The sequence below is a fragment of the Balaenoptera musculus genome, chromosome 2, assembly GCF_009873245.2.
Source record: "Balaenoptera musculus isolate JJ_BM4_2016_0621 chromosome 2, mBalMus1.pri.v3, whole genome shotgun sequence".
Taxonomy (NCBI): domain Eukaryota; kingdom Metazoa; phylum Chordata; class Mammalia; order Artiodactyla; family Balaenopteridae; genus Balaenoptera; species Balaenoptera musculus.
This window is the reverse complement of record NC_045786.1, coordinates 153,195,439-153,221,346: the sequence shown is the minus strand read 5'-3', so window position 1 is coordinate 153,221,346 and position 25,908 is coordinate 153,195,439. Positions and strand designations below refer to the sequence as shown.

At 38.2% G+C, this 25,908-nt stretch overlaps 1 protein-coding gene across 3 annotated transcripts in view; it reads left to right on the top strand.

The window, feature by feature from the left end:
- Nucleotides 1-25,614, top strand: part of DIO2 (iodothyronine deiodinase 2) — a 72,942-nt gene extending 47,328 nt beyond the window's left edge. The window contains exons 1-3 of one of the 3 annotated variants that reach the window (XM_036844659.1): nucleotides 6,893-7,043; nucleotides 11,470-11,744; nucleotides 19,989-20,576. In XM_036844659.1, coding sequence (XP_036700554.1) covers nucleotides 11,523-11,744; nucleotides 19,989-20,576 — 810 coding nt within the window. In that variant the 5' untranslated portion in view covers nucleotides 6,893-7,043; nucleotides 11,470-11,522. Of the gene's footprint in view, nucleotides 1-6,892; nucleotides 7,044-11,469; nucleotides 11,745-19,988 lie in introns of those variants that run through there. The other 2 variants (XM_036844657.1, XM_036844658.1) reach the window with 2 other exon arrangements.
- Nucleotides 25,615-25,908: the final 294 nt, after the last annotated feature.

The window sequence follows — 25,908 nt, the reverse complement described above, 5'->3', positions numbered from 1 at the left end:
TTACTGTTACTTTATTTTGTTTGACACATTTAATGAAGATACGTCATAGAAGTAAAGAAGTAAAGTAGTGACTTTAAAGAAGTAAAGAAGTAAAGTAGTGACTTGGTGTCTCAAGAATGTATTTGGTCTGCTTTGTGGAGCTTATTGAACTTTGTCTACAATAGGGACAGACTAAGTTAACCTCCAAATTGAGATGGTAACTCAGAAATCAGGTCTTAAAAAAGTTCCCATTAATACTAATACCTTCGGAGTAGCAGACATGAACTATATGATCAGAGAAGAAATTATTCTATACTTAAAATATCTGAGTTACCTTTTCAACTTTTTATGGACATACGTAAAATTAGATTGTAACAGAAGCCCTTCTTGCTAAACTGAGTACCATCCTTATGTAACTTGACTTTTTAACATCAGTCTTCATTCAGGTTGACTTTTCTACTTCCAAAACTTTAGACTGTCCTTCCCCACACCACCCCCCATCATTACTATAGAATAAGCACATCTAATTTGTTAATAACAAAGCAACATATTGTCTACAAAACCTTTTCTAGTCAAAGGTTTTACTAGGTCTTATAAATAGTGACATTCTGTGTTCTCACATACATTTTAGGTGTCATAATTTTGAAGAAGGAATTGCTATGCCTACTGAACACACTAATTGGTAGGGTGTAATTTCTTCCAGGGGCTACATCAGGCCAATGACAGAGTCATTGACTGACCAGACTAAAAAACAATATTAATTTGTTTTTTATTATTAATATATTATGATTTAAAAAATAAAATTTCAATAATGTCAAGGGTACACCAATGGAAACAATACTTTCATTTTTTTCTGTGCATTTCACCAATAAATACCATATGTAGCTCAAGAGAAATGGCAATCTGTAGACTTTGCTATTTGAAATACTATTAGGTTAAACAATATGAAATTGCTGTTTTTGTAGGTCAAAAAATGTTGAACATGGTGGTTTCATATAGTACAAAGCAAACTACCCCTGTGAAAAAAGAGCTCAATTTTCCAGCGGTATTAAATGAAAGTGGCTAGATGAAACATTCAAATATATAGGGAAAATTTTGCATTTCCAAGTTACTTATATTTCTCCAGATAAATATAAACTAAGTCCTGTTTCACATCCTTTACTTTAGTATCAGTGATTATGGGAACATACATTATTAAAAGAAGGGAAATGAGCAAAAGAAATGCATAGTAGGGAAACTAGGTAAATAGAAAACAATGAAAAATGCAGATTGTTACAAACTTTGTAATCATTTCTGTTTGACAGTGTTTATCTCTTTAAATGTTTATCTTCTTACTCATTTTTATTTCTTTTTTATGTGTCTCATAAAGTTGGATATCACTCAATGTTTAGCTCTTTGGTGTCTGAGCATGGAAAGCAGATTGCCCTGGCATTTGTATATACTGTAGGAAAAGAAACTCATTTTCATTTATTGAGATTTATTATTTGAATATGTTTTCCAATATAGCAAAGCACACCTACAAAATTTAATGTACATGCATATGCAAGTACACTATTCTGGAATAGCATCAGGTAAAATTTTATACTTCCTGTAGGAGAAAATACAGAGAATCAAGTAGATGCACGTCCTTCTCCCCTCCTCCCCGCCACCTTCTTCTTAGTGATCAGTAATATGGTATTGTATGGTATAAAATAGAAAGGTATTATATTTTCCATAAAACCCTACAAAACATCTATTCATCACCTTTGGGGCTGTGGGTTGTTCTGGAATTCTAAGTAGCTGAGAAGATGCCAGATCTCTAATGGAAGAGATTATTCTGTTTAGGGAATGTTTGATGACTCAAGGAAGAATAACTTTAGGGAATTAGGCATATAGACCTATTATTATGGGTTTCACAAAGAAGTTAAATTTTATATTCATGTGATGTTTGTTTTTATATTAAATTTTTTATTTTCTTGTATCAATGAAGTTTCACTATTAGAAATTTCACATCAAGAAACACATTAGCTTGTCATTGATCACCTCCATGAATTCTTATCATAAGCTTTTGTTCTGTCAGAATTGTCAGATTCTTATGACCTAGTAGGCAATTTCATGTCATACCTTGCATTTGGGGGTGGATGCAAATGAGTAAACTGAGACCACCTTGTAACTTAAAACGCAATCTCACTCTGAGTCAGCATGTGTACTGCATACAATCAAAAATGAATGAAAAAAGGAAATGACTGTGGTTCAATAACTTATGAAAAATGTTATAGTTTTATTATCAATGTATGTATGCATTTTTTTTACAACACCCATCACTGTAGCACAAGGGTACTCAGATGAAAGATTGGATTTAAGCTCAGAAATAATGGGGGGGAATGTCTATTTTCCATTTCTTCCTTAGTGGCTTGACAGATGTGTCAGTGATTAAAAAGATAGAGACAAGAGAATATCAGTTAGCTAGCTAATTTATATGATGCTTTCTGTAGTCAAAGAAACATTGTAGATGTTTTGGGAGAATCAAAAATCTTGAGTGGAACATCCTTCAGAATTACATGGGAAGCAGGAAAGTGGGTGGAAATGAAACAAGATTGGTCATGAGTTCATATTTGTTGAAGCTGGCTGATGGGTACATGAGGGGTCCTTATTCTTATCACTCTACATTTGCATGTGTTTGAATTTTCCCATAGTAAACACTGTTTTCAAATCCCAGGATTTAACTGTTTCCCAGCAGGAGTTTATACTCTAAATATGGAAATAAGAATGTTCATTGTGCACCTATACCACAGGTTCTGCATTTCACAAATATATCCTACTTCCATAAAATCTTGATTTCTACATCATTCTTGAACTAGCTCATAAATTTTCCCAGCAAGTAAACATCCTCAGTGTTTCTAACCCTGCTTTCTGTACACTGTCAGGGTGATTTGTCATGAGAGGTCAAAAGTAATAAAAATCACAAATAAAGAAGCAAGAGAGGTACTCTAAGCTATAGACCGAAAAGAAGAGAAAGACTGAAAATTTGGATTAAAGTCATTCTGAGTTACTGGACCCATTTTTCCCTGTAGCAGTTTAAAGCCTACATTGTTCAATAGTGACTAATTTGGAAGCTTAATGTGCTTTATTAGCTTCCCTGGTGAGGTACCTGGAGAACCTAAAAATGAGATGAATGCCTTGAAATCATGTAAGTGTGGTCATGGAGAACTGGAATTGTTCTGGTCACTGCTATCCCTGTCACTGAGGTGTTCTTTAACTAGACTTGAACAGCACTGCCAAGAAGTGCTTCCCAGCTTCCATGGTATATCCATAACATTAAGATGTTAAGATTGAACTTGTACATAGTAACTTCCTGTCAATTGAAAAATCAAAGGATATACCCAGGTCCCTGTTTCTTTTTGTTACTGATAGGATCTGTCAAAACAAAGTTCTAAGCAAACTTTTTTCATTATGTGTAGCTATAACAACTTTATTGTTTATCAAGAGAAGGTTATTGATTCCTAAACAACTTACGTTTCAGAGTCAAAAAATACAGTGTAAGTCCCTCTAGTGGAGATTAATGATAAAATATTACAAACATGGATGTATATGAAAACATTGTTTAAAGCTTGTTCCATTAACAAAAGCCACATCTCTAAATTAGATTTTGCAGAACTATATTTAGTGGGGCCTGTGTATATTCTTCATTAACTCTTCCTTGACTCTTATCCCACATAGAATTGGCTAATTCTTCCTTTATACCATACTGTATGCTGCAATTCTATTATAGCCCCTAGAATGTTGAGTTGCCATCTTTGGTTTACATATCTGTCTCCCCCTACTGGACTCTGAATTTGATTGAGACCCAGGGATCCTTTTCAATGCCCAGTACAATGACTAGCTCTTTGTAGGTTTCAGTAAATGTTTGTTTTAAGAGGATGGCTAACTGAATAAATGTCATAGTGGCTAATCCTTTGAGTGAACTTGAGCTAATTTCACAAGGTAAGCAAATGTCTTTGACTTTTTCCATTCCCTTTCTCACATTTCCCATATCCTTTCGCTGGGGGCTGCATATAGAAAAACAAAGTATTTTGCCCACTGACTTCCAATTTCACATCCTTTCCTTGAACCTCTACATTCTTTATGTTTCTCTGTTTTTCCCAATATTTAACATCTGTTGTGATCAAGGAATCAAATGCTACTGATTATGCACTGCCCCCCCCCAATATCTATTACATTTATTCTTCTAAATCCAGCCCCATCTTCCATCTTTTTGCTTTGCCTCTTGTCTCCTCCCAACACTCAAAGCCTACTAGTTCCTTCTGGAAGAGTCATTTTGTCACACAAGAAAACAAATAGCTTTGGTAGCTCTTTTGAGACCACAGTTCTGGATAGTAGGGACATGTTTCTGTGTAGGATGAATAAAACAAAATAGTACCACACATATTGGCAGCCATTGACTTTTGTTAAGCCTTCAATTTGACAAGCACATTATCCACTAAAATGTCAGTGGTTTTCCTCCTTTGTTATTGAACGTTTATCTATCCAATTCTGGTCCAGGAAACTTAGGAGAACAATTGTTTTCTAGGATCAGAAGTATTTGGGTAGCTTTTGTTTCTATTCTCCCTAGAATCATGGAAGGTGCAGGAGTGTGACGTGGTGAATAATTTATAGTTAAGTTCATGCTTTTCTAGAGGGCTCTCGAGCAGGTTCAGTTCAGCTTTGAGTTTGGGCAAAGATTCAGGTTGATTATTATCATTCTTTAGGCAAAATTTGCCCATTTCTAACATCCCCAATTACAGGTAATCTTTCCTATTTTCCACCAAGTAACCAAAGTTTCCTTAAAGTCAGGTAGAGCAGGTTGGTAATTAATACTAAAATCAGATCTGACCTGCCAGGAACTTTTTTTATCCAAATAAGTTTTTATTAGAGGGAATCTATTGACATTGGCAGGTCTGAATAAACTTATCATCCAAGATTGCTTTTTATTTTGAGCATTTTGTTTAAAAGACTAAGTCTCTTAAAAGCCTGACTATGTTATGACTATCTCAGCCACCAACCTGAGATAAATGTGGGAAGACATCTTTAGCTCCATTTTATAGGTAGAGAAATCAGTTCAGAGGTTTGCTTTTGGTCATATGGGCCTGTATGGCCCCAAAAATAGATTGAGTCTGATGATTGTCAGAACAAGACATCTCTTGATAGGAGGTGAATGCCAATTTTCTGAGTAAGCTGGTGTTATTTAACATTTACCAGGAAGTAATAGAGATTATGCTCTGAGGAGTTTGAGGTCTTAGATTTGTGTATCATTTAGCTCATTACTAATACAACAATCATAAAGAGTATTGTTTCTATTTTGGGAAGGCAGATGTTGAGTCCTTAAAACATGATAGAAAATTCCCCTCAGAAAACAAAATAAGACTATTCAGGAATTTGTATACATCTATTTTTAAAATAATCATTTAGCTAAGTAGTTGTGTCTTGATAAAAGATACCAGGGTCCATCTAATAAATGAGGCTGAATTTTAAAAATAGATTTGAATTTCATGTCTTATATTTTCTCCTTAGAAGACATCTAAGGAGATGTCTTCTCATCTCATCTACTCTCCCTTAGAAAAGCATAAGGATTCACTTAATTGTACAAAAAAATTAGTCTTAAAAATTGAAATGGACATGGAGCAATAATTTATGATTATGGTATTCTGCCACTAGCCCAGTTGGACGGTTTTATGTATGTGTTATATATTAACTTATTCTTAACTATTATCTTAATAGCACCAGAGGCTTGAAAGGTTTTGAGAGATTATCTTATGGGCTTCCCTCTTTACCTTGAGAATAGGTCCACTGATAACATTTCCATAACCTCCCTTGGTAACATATCTCATTGTACAGTCATCCTCATTGAAGGTATCTTACCCCCATATCAAACATGGATTTTTCATGCTACAGTTAATTCTATTAGCTTCACCATCTCCACTGAGCTTGGAATAGAATATTTCCTTTGTGCATTAGTATCTACTGATTCTTAAGAGAGGTGGTGTGGCATCCTTTGCTGTCAGTGGGAACAAGCTACATTATTACTTCTGGAATGGCATGAACTGGCATGTATGTTAATACATTTTGCCATGCTCTGTGTTCATGTACTCAGCATATGAGTGTGGTGATATATAAGGGATTTTTTTTAAAGCTACTATAAAACCATTTATAAAGTATGACCTACTTTATTTTAAAACTTAATATCATCTGGTGGTTTCCTATGAGCTGTGGAATGAAGCAAAGTAGAGGAAAAGTTGTTCCAAAAATGATGACTGATTTTGATTATGTTCCCTTGTTTCTTTTGGTCTATTGCATTGGGTCAAGGATTTAGGGAGAATGAGGATGTTGAGTCAAATTTTTGGAAAAGAGAGGGTGAGTTCAATTTGTTCCTTCTGAGGGCTTTTTGTCCTGAGGGAATTCACCATGTATAACTTTACAGAGTGTTCTTCTCATCTATTCCACTACCCTCCATCCAACCCTGGTGTCTCTAGAGGTTAATAAACTAGTCTCAGAACTAACACTCAGAGAGCCTCATAGCACCTTAAGAGGTTTGACCAGGTGGGTTGGGGACTAGCCATCAGTTTAGATCTAGATCAGGTCAATAGCAAATGAAAGCTGTTGTCTCCTAACAGCTGTTCGCTGTGAAATGAGGTGCTGGCATCCATCCAGTTTCTGGACAGCTGTCTTCCTCACAAAAAGCATTGCCACAATTGACGTTAATTGGCTCTCTGGCTGGCAGCCTCTGCAGGCAATTCATCGAATCTTCTCCTTTTTTCTACATTCCCCTTTCTCCTCTCCACCCTCCTCATCTTCCTTCTCTCCATTTCTGCTTTCCCCTCCTCCTGTGTTTTCCCTTTTCTTTTCCTTCTCTGTTTTGCCAGTAGGTGGCCTGGAAGAAAAAAGAGCAGCAGCCGTTCCTGAGGGAAGAATGCATTAACACCTCGGACTGTGCTCTCTGCCAGGGCTTGCAAAGGGACCTAAGACACGGCTGGGCTGTTGGGATAGAATTCTCATACCTCCCAGAGCGTCCGCCTTCTCGACCCCAGCCCTAAGTTGCTTTGCTCAAGGTGTGTCAGAGTTTACTCTGGGGTTGTCTATTTTATCCATTGAGCTTCTCCTTTCATCACAGGACAGGGAACATGGCTGTGTTTGTAGAATGGATGGGCCCACAGGGAATTCTGAGTGATTCAGTAGTTGTGGTGTAAACCCTTCATATAACTCACTCTCAGCACAGCCAGGAGTCCCTAGAGATGGAAGGTTGTACAGTTTGTGACTTCCTTCTCTGGTAAGAGGCGCACTATTTGCGGGGCGGGGGGTTATATGTATGGCAGTCATATTCCCAAACCCAGAATCAATGCACCTGTCCTGACCAGACATCATTGGATTTATAATATATTTATTAGACAAGTTTTTATTAAAGTAAAATTTAATCTCCATTTAAAAATTATATTTAGCAAATCACTTGAATTGGAAGGAATAAAATTTTATGAAACTAAGACCACTTGAAAGTCCACAGCACGCATTCCATAGTGTTCTTGAATGCCCTTTGCTGCCTTCAGATAACAATAAGGAAAGAGTAGTGGTAGCTTCCATCCTTGAAATCTCCAGGTGTGCTTTCAAGTTATCCAACTTCAATTTCTTAATCTCAATTTAAGAGTCAAAAAGTGGACCAAAGGAAGCCTTATCACTCATATGCTTATTTTTCCAAACGGAAAGACGCTATGGTAGGACATGCTGCTCTCAAACTATGAAAAGGGAAAAAAATTAAACAATTTTACAGTGGTTCTGTTCTTATTAAAAAGCCTAAAGCATTTTTCTCTAGGCTACCTCTCTTTGGAATTTAAAACCTGTGTACAGCATTGTATGGGGAAATTCAACCAGCATACCACACATTGGTTTGCATTTAACTCATTACAGTGTTGATTGCTAAGAACACGTACATGACCAAGAAGATATCCAAGCCTTTCAAATGGAGCCAGGAGCTTGAACTGGGGCAATATTAAACAAATGTGAAATCCCAGATATCCTTTGGGCAAGGGTTTTCATTCTCAGAGTTACGACCAGGACCAATAAAATAGTCATATAGGAAAAGCATTGAGGTTTAGAGTTGGGGAAAATATCCCAACACCAGCTCTGACTTTACAACCTTGATGATCTACTTTCTCTCATTTACATGATGGGACAAATCATACTCTATCACCTTATGGGTTGTTTTTGTTACTTAATTGGTATAAAATTACTTGAAGATCAAAGTGCTAAATATTATTAATAATTAGAACAAGCAGTTGTGAACCATGTATAAAAAGAGAAATAGCTTTGGAGAAGTGTAATTTCTAGATTGGACAGACTGTCTAACAAGTAAAAGAAAGGCTCTTGGTTTTGTGATTTATTTATTCATTCATTTAGAGAAAATGATAGAAGAAATCTGAGAAGTGTCACAATCAGATTGGCTATCTGCCAATTTGTTCTTCTATTTTTTAAAAAAAACCTCTCAAACACTTCTGACTTTGTAAAAAGAAAAAATTTTTGATTTATAACCATTTGTAGTCTGCACGTGCCTTGAACTTTGCATTTAAAAAGAAGGCATTTTTTCTGATTCTCTACCAATCCTCCTCTTGTCTTGCCATTTCCAAACATACGCCTCTCATTGAAAGCAAATGACAAGTGAGGGAGAATTGGTTTATAGCTGCCAAGAAATCTCTACCTTAAAGGAGCACTGGTTTAATTCAAACAGGGCAAAATGAATGTCTGAGAAGGGGTGAGATTTTAAGGCTTGGGCGGTGAGTGGAAGTGTCATTTCCTGAGTCCACACCTTCTTCTGTCGTTGTTGGCTGGCACTCTGTCTGGCACCGTAGCTTTCCCATCTATACCAGTTAAAATACCATGTTGTCACCTCCCTTTTTTGTCCCTTTTCTTTTTCCACAAGGAGAAGATTGAGAGAATGAATGGCGTAAATATATATTATGTGTACAAATAATATCCTTTGCTAACAATGTATGCTAGTCATAGGAAAAATATTTTTCTATGTGGTTTATGTTCATTTTTCTAGGCTTTGAAGTCTTCTCTAAAAATTTAGTCCATGGGATGCAGATCCAAAACTTGTCATCGGCTAAACTGATGATAAAAATGAAGAAATCAGGTTTTTAGGACAATAGGGAATGGTGAGGGTTGTGTCAATGGGGAGGGCCACACCCAAGTCCACCAGGATGCACACAATTCTGGGGTACCCCAGTCATGGTCACAACATATGGTATGTGAGTGGTGCCCCTAGTGTGGAGCAGTGCATGCCTGGCCCGTTTATCCATTCAGGACGCCTTCCTTGCACTTACTACATGCCAGGCATGGTTCTAACTGCTGAGAGATAGCAACGAACAAAGCAGACAGGAAACTCTGGTCTCTCGAACCGAAAGGCACTCTCATTCAATTATTTTATTAAAGGCAAAAAGCACTGTGCCAAGCAAATAAAATGCATATGCATGCAGAATTTGGCCCATGGGCCCACCAATTAATGACCCCTACTCTAGGCTTTTAAATTAGTTCTCTGATCTTGCAGGTTTTAACCACAGGGACAAAACACAGAAATGTACTGACCATATATTTGCACCCACTGCTTAACTCATGCTTAATGAGAGCTCCGTGAACATGAAGAAGTCAGCTAACTAATTTTCAATTTACATTCTATATCTCCACCCCAGTGTCTGTACTTGCCACTCCTTCTTCCAAGAAAACATAATTCCTAGAGGTGATCTGTTAGGCAAGTGAGGAAGGAAAACTAGAACGAGATGGGGGTCATGGCATTCTGCCAAAGCATTGTCTGCCTAAGTACCTGTCAGTTTTGGAGACTAATGGGAGAGGCAAGCCACTGAGCAATGGTCAGTGTGACTCTTGAGCCAATTCAAAGTCTGCTCTTAACCACCTACAAATTTAATTAAATTTTTTTTTTCAAGCAAAAAGAAGGTTCCTTAAAGTGTCGGGTCTCTTAGGGGCTAGGTTAACAGAAGCAGGGCAATTGCAGAAATTAAAGAGTTCTCTTATAAAGAATTTATTTCTTATCCTTATGCTTAATGCCACTTGATAAAAATTTTATTTAATCTGCATATAGGCAAAATGGAACTAAAAGAAGGTCTGGTCACCTAGCTACTTTCATGTCTAGAAGATTTTCTTTTTTTTCTTTTTTTTGCATTGGAAGCTTCAGTAAAACTAAAAAGAAAACTTGTACTAATTTTCAACAAGAAGCTTTAGAAAAGTGCTGTGGTGGTACTCAAAGAGTTTAAAAGTTTTCCACCTCACAATTCACTTTGGATTTTCTTAAATAAGATTATGAGTCAAAAATATTTAAAGAACTTAGGTCACAAATCTGACAGGAGACAGTCATAGTATATAGGCGTAAAGATGGAAGGTAAGCATTCACATCTTCCAAGAAATAGAGCAGAGACCATCTATGATTAATCTTCCTGTTTTCTACTTGCCTTGCAGGATCCTTTCTTTCCCAAACCCCTTATAAATAAACAATAACAATAATAATAATCAGAGGAGAGAGAGTTTCCCTGTCAATCTACACATTGAATTAAGTAACTTTCCCCAAAGTTTGGGAGCATTTCCTGAAAACCCTCAAAGGTATTAATTTTTTTCCCTCTCTCTCTTTAAATCACAAAGCAAAATTCCACTGTCCCTCTGCCCCCCACCCCACCTCCTAAAAAAAAAAAAAAAAAAAGTTGCCGAGTTTTGCTTTTCTATTCACTGCAGTCCTGGCCAAAGTAAAGCCCTCTTTCTCAATGACGTCAAGATCTTTACCAAGATTAGGCTTTCATTTCTCTATTGCAGCAATTAGCCAGGGAATGTATAAAAGGCTTCAGGGAGACTCACTAGGCTGCAGAGAGAGGCACTTTGCACCACAGACAGATAGCACGAAGGAAAAGCCAGAGGGAGTGAGGAAAAAGAGAGAAGTCAGTCGCTCCTGAGGAAGGGAGAGAGTGAGACAGGCTGGGAGAAGGAGAACAGAAAGTGTGTGTAAACGGAGTAAAGAAGGGAAAAAACTACCCTTAAAGCACATTTTAAAAACTCTGGCAATTCTAGAAAGAAACAGGCTACGTTTCTGAACATAGAGACAATGAAAAGCTAAAGAAAATTTTGCAATCTCTGCCACAGTCTCATAGGTGCTTGGAAATGAAAGTAGAACTGCCTGTCTTTAACCGACTCTGAGAGGGGTAACTGGATTAGGGACGGGTACGCCAGTTTGTTTTTTTTTTTTTAAACATCTTAAATCCTGAAAAAAAAAAAAAAAAAAAGCAGCAGCTCCGAATTGAATGAATTGATGGGCACACTCCAACTGCTGGGCTGGAGAGACTGGACTTGGTCTTGCCATTTCTGCTTCTTTGAAAAAGGAGACAACTTGGGCTTCCTTTTAATTTAGTTTTTCTCCTTCTCCCCCCACCCCCCACCTCCCCCCTCCCCTCCCCCACCCCCTCAATCACCACCCCCCTTTTAAATAAGAGGGTGAAGGGGAACCAGAGCGCACAAGGCAACTGACCCAGGAGGCAGAGAAGATGGGCATCCTCAGCGTAGACTTGCTGATCACACTGCAGATTCTGCCAGTTTTTTTCTCCAACTGCCTCTTCCTGGCGCTCTATGACTCGGTCGTTCTCCTCAAGCACGTGGTGCTGTTGCTGAGCCGCTCCAAGTCCACTCGCGGGGAGTGGAGGCGCATGCTGACCTCAGAGGGAATGCGCTGCATCTGGAAGAGCTTCCTTCTCGATGCCTACAAACAGGTGAGCTGCACCGAGAGGGGCTTCTCCGCAGGGCAGCCGGGGCAGGGGCTGGAATGGGGGGGACTGGGGGCCAGCAGGAGCACTGGGGTGAGAACGGTGGAGCCCCATTTGGGGGCCTAGCGGTTATGCGCTCCTGTGTCTACTCTCTACACCTGTCACACACAGTAGGTTTGGGGATGACAGGTATTAAGTCATAATGACTCTGCGTGACCTGAGAAGGAGTCTTTCTAATAAGGGTCGTTAATGGCTTGCTGTGACTTTGGAGTGGAAGGTATTGGTGCCTGTAGAATAACTTTGAGAAAAGTCAGAAAGTGTTGGGGGAGGGCAGACCGCTGCATTTATTTTGCTCTTGTCATGAACTGGCATTTTTTGCTTGATGAAAGGCTATGTGAGGTGCATTAGGAAAGACAGTTCAATGGGTAGGCATTAAAAAGCAAGAAAAAAAAGAAAACACCACTCAGAACTCTCAGGGAGCTGGCAAGATTTAACAAAATAATAACAGCAGGTATCATTTAGCATAGTGGCTGCTTCGTTTCTGGTAGAAGTAAGAGTTAATGAGAGCAAGCCTGTGTGCACCATCATCTTCTACCTTGATTTGGATTAGAACCTTTTGAAGCAGTTATTAGGCACTGAGTCTGGAGTTACTAGATATCTGTTTGAAAAAGAAAGATCTGAGAACTAGCTGTCGAAAATCCGGACTTTGTTAGAGAAACCACATTTGCTTTGTTTCTCAAAAGTTACGTAAGTTGTCTTAGAAAGAGCAGATAAATCTATGGTTCATGGCAATCTCAAAGCTCTTATAACTCGTGCCTGGAACACTGGAGCAGTCGCGTCACTTACCTGCAGAAGCTGCGTCCCAGGGGCCGCCCTTTCAAAACCAGAGTGATCTCTGTTTCTAAGTGAAGCATGCTGTTTGGAGATGGTGGAGCATCCTCAGCTCAGATCTTCTTAAGGGGCAAAGAGGAAAGGGCACTGGTCCTTTGTCAGTTTGCTCTCTCTCCCTACGCCTGTGTGACTCCTGAATGTCCCTGGGCTTAGGAAGAATTGACTCATCTGGCAAAAGCTAGTATCAAAGCAGACATTCTTGGTTTTCCCTAACAGTATTGAGAGACCTTGCCCGAGATGCCAGGAAGGGAGTTTGAGAGGAATATGGGAGCTAGTGAAGTGGTGTACTCTAGGCAGGCAGTACCTCAGAAACAGAGCCGGAAAACTCAGAATAAGAGGGGGAAGGAGAATGAGTCCTCCATAAACAAACACTAGAAAAATAAGTCTAGAGAATGAACTTATGCTTACCAGGGGGGTAGGGTGGGGCGGGAAGTGTTAGATTGGGAGTTTGGGATTGACATGTATACACTGCTATATTTAAAACAGATAACCCAGAAGGACCTACTGGACAGCAGAGGGAACTCTGCTCAACACTCTGTAATAACCTAAATGGGAAAATAATTTGAAAAAGAATAGATACACGTATTTGTATAACTGAATCATTTTGCTGTACACCTGAAACTAGCACAACATTGTTAATCAACTATACTCCAATATAAAATAAAAATTTAAAAAAAAATCTATGCACCAGGAATGGAAAGGAAGTAATTTCTAGTAGCAAGGAATCCAGAGTAAGATCCTTCCATTGAAAATCAAATAAGTGTTCAAGAAGAAAATACTCATGGTGGATTAGGGAAGTTTTCCTACAGTACATGTCTTTGTTATTGAGAGCAACCTGCAGAAGGTTTGCATTTGTTGTCCTAAAGACAGGAAAACAGTAAGAGCTCTTCTTAGTAAGTGAAAATTTCTTTATAATAGTATGAAACGATGCTCAAAGGTCTAACCGTAAAAACTCACTTTATATTATGTACATGGGGTCAATGGGAGATGTGGGAAGGAAATATTGAGATGATCATTTCATTTCCACAAATGTATACGCTGAATGTGAAATGTTCACATTTTGTTCTGGGGGTAGAGAATTTGGAGGAGGGTGGGGTGTGCACACACAAGTATGTCAGGCATGTTATGAATTAGGAAGTTCCCTCATCTATACCTGTATTTCATAGGTGTTAGGAGATAACACGGCAATGTCAGTTATTTGGTCTCAGCATATTAAACTCTTACTTTTTTCAAAGACAATTGACTTCTGCCTATAAAAGAAAAGTCACTGCTTTGGAGAATTTTACCTGTATGCATGTATATTCTCACATAAAATATGGGGGTTGTGATGTTACCCACAAATATTAAGTGAGGTCGTTTCTCCTATTAAGCAGCTTATTGAAATAAAAAGGGAAAAGGAAACAAATGCCTCTAATAAACTTGATCATTTGTTTATTTTTTCACCAATGTATAGTGTTTCATTGTGTCGCAATATTTCGTTATCCCTACTCTAAGAGGCTGAGAAGGATGAGTGATTTGTTTTCCTTTTTGCACATGGTTTGTGCATTCTTCTCCTGTATTGTTTCTGTCTACTGATTTGATTAGTGACCAAGTTCATGACTGACATTATTATGTTTGCTTTTATGACTTATATAATAGCTGCCAGGAGAAGAAGCAACACAAGAACCCATATATCCAGAGATAAGGCTGGGCTGGGTGTGTGATGGATGGAAGCATGGTGAACACAGCTTGCACTGAGTTTAGATCTCCTTCTGTCTCCAAGTGTAGCAAGGGCGGTGGCGGCTGTGGTGGCCCTTGAGGATCACTCAGAATCTCTGAAACAGATTGAATCACTTCCCCAAATGCCACTGTCACCTGTGCCACTGCCTTTGGGTGTAGCCCTGTCTAGAGACACACTGGAGGAGTCTCTGTTTGAGACGGCATCGCAGTGTTGCACAATCCTGACTTGCGTTATTTCGAGGCTGCCACCCCCAGAAGCGGAGTCTTCCAGGGTGAGGAGTGGGCACACGCCATACGATGAGGCCTGGCATTTCTAATTCTTCCGGTTGTTGAATGGCAGATACTTGGGAAGCTATTTAGAGAAAGTGCAGTAAGAGTGCTGTGCCTGTGTTTGGCTCCTACAAGAGGCAACAAAGAAATGAAAACAAATTAGAACAAAATAAAACAAAAAACCCTTCTTCATTAAAATGTTGAATGGGATTTAAAATTAACTTTATAGGGAAGCCTTTAAAGACAATTTGGGTTTGGTTAGAGGGAGGTCCATGCATGATTTGGATGAAAAAGAAAATCTACTGAGCTTTGTGAGAGATTGAGGTGTATAACAGATGTTTATTATTTAAGTTTTCCCTAGTCAGTGTCATTGCATCTAACACTGCATCCTTGTGCTGGTACTCAAAGACTCAAAAATACAACCAGTAAACAAACTACTCTGTCTGGGAGCCTGGCTCCCACCTAAATGAAGTGTAAAAGTAAACACACAGTATAGATGCTGACAAGCAGTTTAGCTTCTACATGGTCAATATTGCTGTGGCACAGAAAACATATTCATTTGAACATATAATTTTGGTTTTGAAAGGGTCTCTTTAGCATTCTCCTCCTCCTCTTCATTCACCTCAGCCTTTTGACACTCGTTTCTACAATGGAAAATGGCTCTTTTAAGAAAGAAACATTCCCAAAAGGACACAAAGAAGGCTACAGCCAGAGCTTGTCCATCACTTGGATAAAACACTGGGAAATGATAGAGCTTAGAGCTATATTTTTCAAGTTACAAATCAACAAGAGAATGGCTAACAGGGAGTTGAACTCAGAGGAAAGAGTAGGTAGCTTATCCTTCAACACTGATTTGTTTGGCCAATTTGAATATAAATGGTTAAAATGCTGCTTAATAATTGTTTGGCCACATTTGTAAGGACATTGATGTAGGCTGGTCATTGTGTCAAAGAATTTGAAATTTCCTGACAGTTAATAAAGCCATTCCAGGGCTTTGGACAGCAAAAAGGATGTGTAAAAATAATTCTGCCACATACCTACCCCCATTTTTATCATCTGCTTTGCTTTCTATCATGAGATTAGGTGATATTTTGTCCAGAAGCCTTTCTCAGGCTGTGGAAAAGAAAAAAAAACAAGGTTAGTAGTATATGCTCTATTTCCAGCTTCTACTTGATGAATGGTTCTTTCTTTTTTTCGCCCTTGCCCTGCATTTCACAGTCCACATGCTAAAGCAGCATTATCCTTTTCCCCACGCACTGAAAACTGTCAGCAAAAGGAAGCCCATCATCAAGGGAATGGAATATATGCCATATATTTACATTCTTGTTCATATTTATAAATATGGCTATCACAACATTTGAGCTTGGCCCAGAGATGTCTTCTGTTGTAAAAATACAGACCCTTTATTCTCCTCCCTTGTTGGTGTTGTGTTGACGTTGATTATAAAAACGTAAGAAAGGACAACTGTAATAGTGCAGATGAGAGAGAGAAAAGTCAGTGATGACGATATTACATTTTACGTATGTCCTTTCTGATCCTTGCAAAATAAAGAGACCCTTTGGGAACATCGGAACTTCAAGACCAATTAGTGGAAATGACGCTTGTGTTTGGGCATTAAATACTGGGCAGGGTTCTCTTTAGAGCGGCTAATGCTGGCAGGGAAAGAGGTACCGACCTAATTACTCTTCCGCAAGAGTAAAAAATGCCTTTTGAATGCCTCTTTGGCAAATATGTCTCATTAAGGACAAAAACCAAACACAAACCCTCTAAGAAGGAGAAATTAAGATGATAGGTAACTTGTGGCCAGGAGACTTTCTGTGCCACTGTGGGAAATTAAAACAAAGTTTGGGAGTACCAGGGGATAACCCGTTTTTGTCGAGCTTCTTTCCTGCAGCCTAAATGTTATTATGGGGCCAACTTTATTTTCTTCATCATTCTGGCTTCTTGTCAAGGAATGATTTGCTCCTGAGGAAAGCAAAGATCTTCCATCATTGAAGACAATGGTGATTCTCCCATTCCATCTCAGCAGGGTGAAAAGCCAAGCAAACCAAGAAACTCTCCATTTGTAACTTTGGTCACAATACGTATTTAATTTTCATGGTGACCAAATAGGAAGACGAGAAATGAACAATAATGTCCTTCTAAAAGATTTTTTTTTTCAGTTTAAGACAGACTTTCATTTTTTTAATTGTTAAAGTTTTTTTTCTTTATTGTTGCTAAATTGTCCTCTATCAGCAGTTTTTAGCAAAGATGGACTAATTTTATGATTAGTCTATGACACTTATAAAAGCAGACTACTGGTCTACTCACATCTGGACTTCCAAAAAATGAGTGTGTGTTTTTCCCTTGTAGTTTTATTAATAGCACTGTTCTTACCTGTGCACTTTCTCTTACCTAGTCACGCTCATTAAAAGGATAATTCTGTTTATGACATTCTAATCTGCAGTCAGGTCCTACGGCTGCTCAACAAAATGAAGATGATTGGTTACTTTCATTTTACGCACTGACCAGCTGAGATAATCAAGAACAGATCAATAGCATTAGGTGTTGATCGTGGCGGTACTCTGCAGTGGGATCCAGGATTCACTCTTCTAAATAATCTGCCTCAGTTAGCTCATGCATCACCCAAATGTGACTGTGTTCAGTGTAGGTTAAGGTTATTATTAAGCATAAAATTCTTCACTGACCTCTACCTAGAATTATAACAACAATTAATAATAACAATAATTTATGTAATAAAAAATTTTAAAGTGTATATATAAATTTTCCCCCAGCTTAACAAAATACCAACACCTCCCGCCACCCCCCCCACCAAATACCAAAGAGCATTATGTATTTGGTAACTTTCCTCACTTTTGATTTTAAAGTTAAGATGTTGTACTTGTTCTAAGTTTTCTAAGTTGAACTAGTCTGTTTGTATTTTGAAAAGAATTATGTGGCTGAATGATACATTGTCACTAAGAAGAAGGAGAAGGTGCTTTACCTTTCCAAGAAAATTAATTACAGGTAACAAGAGTGTCACCTGTGACTGAAGTCAGATTAGATTACTCAGTTGAATAATCAGGAATAATGCAAGGATCAACAGTTCAGCTTGGGTGAGAGTCAGGGGTGACAGAGGCCCATTTAACAAGGCCGCACAGTTGCTCAGAGTTCTTAAAAATGACTCAAAAATGCAGGTGGATGTTTTTACCTACCAAGAACCTCCAAGTCTGTAGTCCAGAGATGATTTTTCTCCTGTGTTTGGGTTGCTCACTTAATGAGAAGTTGCTACCGCAGCTAATGGATTCAGACTGATCTGAATGCATTCAGATCTTTATATGACAGTGTGTTGCGAAACACAGCACAACGATATTGTTAAAAGCAGCCGTCCTAGAATCATTATTGCTATTTTACGTGGGAAGGATCTAGCGAGAAGGTGATGGTAACGCTACCTATTACCTAAATCTACAAAGAAGTACGAAAAGAACCCATAGATTAAAAAGTTTATAATACCTTTAAAATGTATATATCTTTAAATTTTAAGTATATTTTAAAACCTCAGAGACAAGTGTAGCTCATATAAAACAGTCCAGCTAAAAGTAGCTTATTCGGTTTCTTCACCTAGTGTCACTTGCAAATTAACCAAGAAAATACAAATAAAATAACTTTCTTCCTGATAGTGACTGAAAACAAATGTACTTATTTAAACCACACCAACAGCTTCCTTTTCTAAGAAAGAAGTTTGTTATTCTAAGATTTCTTTTAGAAAACTAACAGTACTTGTTTCAAACCTGCCCTGCTAGGATTTTTCACAAGGGAGAGAAAGGGCTTCTTTACTTCTTCCTCTGCAGTTAAAATGAGTTACGCATTAACATCAAAACAGATAGAAGCTTCTGAATAAAAGCCCTTGAGTGCTTTTTTTTTTTATCAGTTTGGATTGTTGAGTTTTTAACAATTCACTTCTAAGTGACTTCAATTAACAGCAATGTTATATGTGGTGGTATTTATATGAGGGGAAAAAGTCGATCCAGTTGCAAGTGTTTTATAATATTAAGAATAGTGTATAAAAATCAACTATTCTGTTGTAAGTTGTCCCCAATGTTACTGGCTTTGATTAAACCATTCTAGGGGAAGATCCAATTGTATTAATTCAAACTGAAGTAATTGGCTCTTTTACGTTTCCTGCTTTTTATTATCAGTTTACAGATTCAAAGATCAGCAAACTTTCTTTCAGTCTGTGTTCAACAATTTAAACTACGTGCAAAGAGGGTACCTGGAACAATTTTCCTCTATGCTTTTTCTGCCTGAGTATTTTATAATTCAGAGGAACTTGATAATAAAATGTGTGGTAGAAAAGTAAATGGTTTGTGACTTCTTAGATTTAAAAAGTGAAACAAACAAAAAACACATGTAATATGAGAAATTAAAAGTAGAATTCTGCAAAAAGTAAAATTTTATGTTTTTGTTCATTCATTTGTTTGTTTAATGGAAATGGCGAGGTTCTAGTCCAAAGAACCCCAAAGTATGCAGTAGCCATAGAAGTCTTTGGGAAGGATGTCATACCGAGGAGAGCTCAAATCACTTCTAAGAATATATATTTTTTAAAACATAGAATTGGTCAGGAAAATAGTATTCTGTTTCACATTTTTGGGCGGCATCTATAATGGCAAACTACACACCCACAATGATTTATAGTGTACAAGGCTCTTTTCCTATGTCATCCTCCTATAACCGTATGAGGAAGATAGGCGTTATTATCACCATTTTACAGATGGGAAAGCTGAAGTACTGAAGAGATTAAGTGGGGGTAGCTCTTCTTATAAATGGTGGACCCCCGGTTTTCTAGTTCTGGGCAGGAATAGAGCCCACTGGTACCCTTGTCCATTGGTTGAGATTAAATGACTTAGCATCAGGCAAGAAAATAAAGGTCTTTTCTGAGTACTTTAGAATTCAGAAGTGGGAATACAGAAAGAGGTACTATGTCCCACAATTCTGATAATTTATTTTAAAGTGGACCATTCACTTTTTACTTTTAAAATGAAGGCAATTAATCATTTGTTGTATATTGTGTGCTAAGCACTGACACAAAATAAGGACAGTAAAGAATACCCGTCTCAACTTAATTATGAAGAGAGTTAACTGCAGCGCCTTCAATCATGAAAATAATTACCTTTAGTGACTATGCAGAATGAAAAAGACTTTTATTCTCTTTAGGTCCATTCATTATATTACCTGCCACAATGGCTCTTTACTCAAATCAATATATGTTTACCATATCCTCTGAAGGAAATACCACATTTTATTAGAGCCAGTTGCTTCTATACGGAGTGAATTAAAGTGACAATGTGTTCAATGTGGTATTCTCTCCCTCTTTCTTTTTTTCGCCACCAGGTGAAACTGGGTGAAGATGCTCCCAACTCCAGTGTGGTGCCTGTCTCCAGCCCTGAAGGAGACGACAGCGGTGGACATGGTGCCCATGAGAAAGCGGTTGATGGAGCTGAGTGCCACCTTCTTGACTTTGCCAGCCCTGAGCGCCCACTGGTGGTCAACTTCGGCTCAGCCACTTGACCTCCTTTTACTAACCAGCTGCCAGCCTTCAGCAAACTGGTGGAAGAGTTCTCATCAGTGGCTGACTTCCTGTTGGTCTACATTGATGAGGCTCATCCTTCAGATGGTTGGGCGGTGCCTGGGGATTCTTCTTTGTCTTTTGAGGTGAAGAAGCACCGGAACCAGGAAGACCGATGTGCGGCAGCCCACCAGCTAATGGAGCGTTTCTCCTTGCCGCCCCAGTGCCAAGTTGTGGCTGACTGCATGGACAATAATGCCAATGTCGCTTATGGGGTAGCCTTCGAACGTGTGTGTATTGTGCAGAGACAGAAAATTGCTTATCTGGGAGGAAAGGGCCCCTTCTACTACAACCTTCAAGAAGTCCGGCGTTGGCTGGAGAAGAATTTCAGCAAGAGATGAAAGCTAGATTAGCTGGTTAAAGGTATGATTGTAATAGAGATTTTTTTTTTTTTTTTAAATTATGTAAAGACAAGGAAACTAAGAACTGAATCCACTATTTCAACTGAGTCCCATTGTCTCACTGAAAGACAGGAATTTACGTGTCAGAAGAACATAAACCTCTAACATCGTGATACTACTTTCACCACTTAAATGGCTTTTGGCTAAATAGTAGCCCCGTTACTTCTCTTCCTGGTGAAAAGCCCTGAATGAAAAGATCCCAAGATGGAGAGGAAGAAACATTGTTTCAGCATGTGTTCCTTTCTGCCCTGAAAAAGAAGTGATACCTCTGATGCATGCCTTGGGACCTGAAGGAAAGACTTACCTGAATAACTCTACCACCCTTGTTAGTATACGGGGTATTGCTTAGGCTTTCTTCAGCATGGATAGAGCCCAACTGGATAATTCCCAAATGTTTACTTATAATGAATCTTCAAGCCCAGGCCATGTGGTTAGGACCTTGGTGTTTAACATGTCAGAATAGTCTCTGATCTTCTAGTTTCTAGCCATGTGGTGCTCTATGCCAGTCTAAATATCCCAGAACTCGCAGCTATATTTGCAGATACCAAGAATGGTCCCCACCTGGAGGGTTAGAATGATCATCTGATATCTGATGGTTACTTTCTAGGCAGGTGGGGAAAGCGCTAGAAGAAAATAGAATTGACAAGCTAGGAAAAGGAGGCGGCAGAAAGATTAGGAGGCTTCATAGTGCCTCACCTTGCAACTGTAGAGAGTGGGACTAATTTGTTAGTCACAGAAACATGGAAACATACACAAAACTAGAAAAAGAAGAAACTCTACTAAAATAGCATCAAGAATATACATATGAAATCAATGTATTTATCATATACTCCTAGATTGAGGAGAAGGAGCGATTGAGAGGGAAGAGACACGCTTTAATATTTGTATTACTTTTTGAAACATGTTTGTGGTGTGTACATTTTCAGTAGGTGAATTATACCCCATGAAAGGTAAAACCAGTGGGTCCAGTGGTGCTGGTCTATCCTTCTCCATCCCTACGATTTTGCTCTGGTCCCACTCCTTCTTGGTCTCGGTCTCTATGGCAGTGTTCTCTGAATGCTGAGCTCAGCAGTATATATTGTATATATACACATTCTCAGCTGCTGTGGGATGTAGGTTCCCTGGCCATTCAGCTGCAGCACTGTTTTTCTCCCAAAGTAGGTGAACTATAATGAATGATAGGTGAAAACAAACAAGGTTTCTTCAGGAGCAAAACGGAAGAAGAGAAAGTTTGAGACAATTCCCATCAATGATTTTGGAGGCTTTGCTATAAGGCAATCCTCAGTACCATGGAATTTGGTAAGATGGAATTCCCATTAATATTTGAATTTGGACTTGGGTTTTCCTTTGTTCCTCTTAGCTGAGGTGTAGTAGTCTAAGGCCTCTATAGTACATTTTTATAATGCTATTTTAATATATACCATATTTCTCTTTAAAATGAAGATACTATAGTTTTACTCATAACTAATATAAGTAATAACTAATATCCTAACCTCCAAAAGAATAGACCAACCAATTTTGTATATTAATTTTTTTATTGTAAATTTGAGGATGTTATCAAATCACAGTATATGGCTATATTTATATGTACAATCAAAGGTTCCTATGACCATTCCATTAATAATTGAATCATAAAATAAAACTAATAGAAAAAGATATCTAAAATTGAAAATATCTTCCTGAACTAGTTGCCTGAAATGAGAAAAAAGTGGGAACTGAGTGTACCAGAACCAAAAGTCTATTTTTTTTAAATGGAGCAACGTAATAGTCATATCACTACATAGTTTGTTGTTTAGATATTAAAGCACCATTTTAACTGATTATTTTTAACTGCAACATTTAAGTTTCCCACTGTTCTAAATTCTACAAAATGCGCCCACAAAGAAACAAATTTTGCAAATGTGACATTATCTAATGAATTTGTGGAAAATCACATTGAAAATAGATTCTTTCTGAGTCCTCAATAGTTAAACTCTGTAACTCAAGGCTTATCGGTGGACCCCATTGATTTTTATCTTCAAAATGGTGTTGAGATTTATATGGTGCCCAGGAGAAGAAAAGTGAAGAATTGGTGGCAGCCCACTCACACTGTTGTCCTTAAAATTCCCCTTTGTTCTACATGTACAATAAGGGAACAGGATGTTAGAGATGCTGGTGGGGGGATGAGATTTGGCTAAGGCAGGCAGTGCTAGTTGTCTGGGGAAAAGGATGATGGGAAAACTACCCAGCTGTGATATATTTTTAAAGAAAGAGAAGGTTTTGTGTGTGTGCAATTCTTCTCCCTGAGGATAGGGCAATGGAGAAGTGAAGCAGCGGAAGTAAACATACAGAGGCATAGGCTGACTATCAGGGACAAAGATATGTTCAATGGAACATAGAAGAGTTACTGGAAGGAAGGCTTTAGGGGGCCAGAAGAGAAAGTAAATTGACAAAGCTCAGGAATCCTACAATATGTAGAATGGCTTGGTGTTATCAGAGTTAGGATAAGCCTATAATTATATAACTTATTTATCTCATCATGAACTTTTATGATTTCCTGTGGTGTATCTTTTATGAACTTAACAAGAACTCATTATTTGAGATAGAGGAGAATCAATGTTTAGCTGGTATGTTCAGAGAAATTATTAGATTGTCAATACCCACCCTACCTATCCTATCTTTTATAAGGTATGTTCCTTTGAAGAATTGTAGTTCCTCTTCTCACAAGGCAAAATTTATAAGTTATATATATATATATAAACTTATACATTATAAGCTTATATATATATAAACATATATATATGATTTCTTCTTTTTAATACCTAAACATTTGCCCCCCACCCCATAGGCTATGTTTACATGGAGCTATCAGTTTAGTCTTTTAAACTGGATTAGCTTGTCCATTATAGAAATAGTTTCCAAGCAATTTTAGGTATTATTATAGCATCTGGATTTACTCAGACATTTAGTGTTTGAAAGATTTATGTCTTGGAACTATTCAAAACTTACTTTATTTTATTGCTTAGAGAAAATGTTAGTGGAATCAAGAATGACTTTCTTGAATGGGCATGAATGAAATGTCTGCACGGTAGGGCAGAAGTGTTTGATACAGATGTTAAAATGTAACTGACCTCTTTAGAAGCAGGTTAGTAATGCTGTTCTTGCTTTGTATAGCTAAAGTTACAGTCATTTAACTCATATGACTTTCGATCTCTGGTCCTTTGTCTTCACCTTGTTTATAGAATGTACCCCTGATTTTTGGTAACATCAACTTTGAAATGGTCTGTTGATTTAGTTAAGTTCTCCTACCATTAACCAGGAAATGCCGATTCTGTGATCAAGGAGAGAAGAAAGGCCTGCTGTCTTTCATTTTGCCTGAGTGTATTTCACTTTTTGGGCTCTTGAATAAAAATTATGAAATATGGTGAGGTCATGCATGGGTGCTGCCTTGATGCATAAAATACCAGAGAGGTAGGTTAAAGGCAATGTCTACGCCTTTTGGAAAACTCCCAGCTGGATACAAGGTACCTTCAGCATGCACTATGGGCTATGTCCGCAGCAAGAAGAATGCACTGATGTGCAGGACTTACCATTCTGGAAATCATAAGAGGATAAACTTGGACATTTATTCTACCTAAATTCTTACTGATAGTTGGAAGATAAGCTTAATTAGAATCACATGGCCATTGCAAAAGAGAAAATGTAGACACTAACTTCTGTCCCACTGAAGAATTAATAAAAACCTTTACCAGCATTTAGAGCTTTTCAGAATATACCCAATGTTATGTCTCTGAGCAGTGGAGATTAACAGTAAGTTTTTTAATTCCAGGAGTTTTTTTAAAAAAATGATACTGCCAAAAATCAGAGCTAAAATGTTTTTAGTTATATTACAACCTCCTCTGTACTTCTTCCTTTATCTTAAAAATAGAAGCTAAACCCAGTCTTCCTGTGTAAGTCCAGATGGGGCATAATTACCAACCTCTGCTTGGTGACCCACACTGTCTTGGTAGTGTCCTGAGGTCCCCTATGAAAGAAGGGGGACAGGGACTTGGAGATTCAGGAAGTTGCTAACTGGGAAGAACTAGGCCCTGAGGGCTTGGTCTACTGATCCTGGAAGATTGGAAAAGAAACTTCTCACCTTTGGAGGAGGGCTGATGAGTGTCGTTGAGTGACTTTAGCAAAACATTGGGCCACTTCCTAATGCCTTATGTTCTGGATAGCACTAGAAGCAAGGTCTCAGACTTAAGATCCAGTTCTGTTCCAAGGTGAGTCTGAACCAATAGAAAGCAAATATGTACAGATCTCCACACAATACTGCTCATGCAAGTTGGGGCTCTCTGCCCATCTTGGGCAGCTGCACTAGAAGTCCAGGGAGTTCATTTAATATTTGCTGCAGAGACTTCGAAGACCCAGGAGATGTTTAATGAAGTCACTATTTTGGCACAAAACTCCCCTTTTCCCCCCAAAAAGCAAATAGGTGAACACATAAATGAAAGAAGCCCACAGAAGGGAGTGGCAAAGAAATAAAATTCTTTCAAGACTTCTCCAGACCATGTCACTGGTCGGTGCGGTTTTTGTGTGTGTTAAGATTGGAAGATGTGAAGACATACGTATCCAGTACTTTATAACCAAAGCAATTAAAAGATATTGGGTAGGGAACGTTGGCCAGTTTTGTTTAAATTTGCGTCACATTATCACCAGACTCTATCACCAGCCCAAGTAATCGGGCGCCCAAACAGGGAGACTGGGATGTGCAGAGGTTACTAGTGTGCAAATGATAACTACTGACGAAAGAGTCATCGACTCAGTTAGTGGTTGGATATAGTCACATTCGTTTGCCTCTGCCCATCTTTGCCTCCCTAGCAAGGAGAATATTCGGGGCATGATGCTGAGTACTGGGTAAATGTGGTGAGAATGTGTGTGTGTGTATCTCTGCTTCTTAGCTGCAGAAACAGAAATGCTTTGGAGATATCAGTAGAAATCAGTTATTATATTGGTGCTGAGTGGTACATGTGCTCTTAAATTTGTTCTTGTATTTTAATAAACTTTGAATAAAAAGAATAAAGTTACTCTTTGGTTCTGTTTGTTTATTTTTAACTTACTCTCTAGACCTTGCCCCTGTCTGGAACATGTTCATGGTTGACAAGGGAAAGGGAATCCATCATTCTAATATTTATTCCTTGGTATTTGTGGGCAAAATCACCAGCAATGCCAGGTTATTTTAATCTCATGCTGTGCGCCAGAGTCTTCAAGGAAATCAAGACAAGTTAAAAGAAAATCTTCAGATACTTTCCATATTCATGAA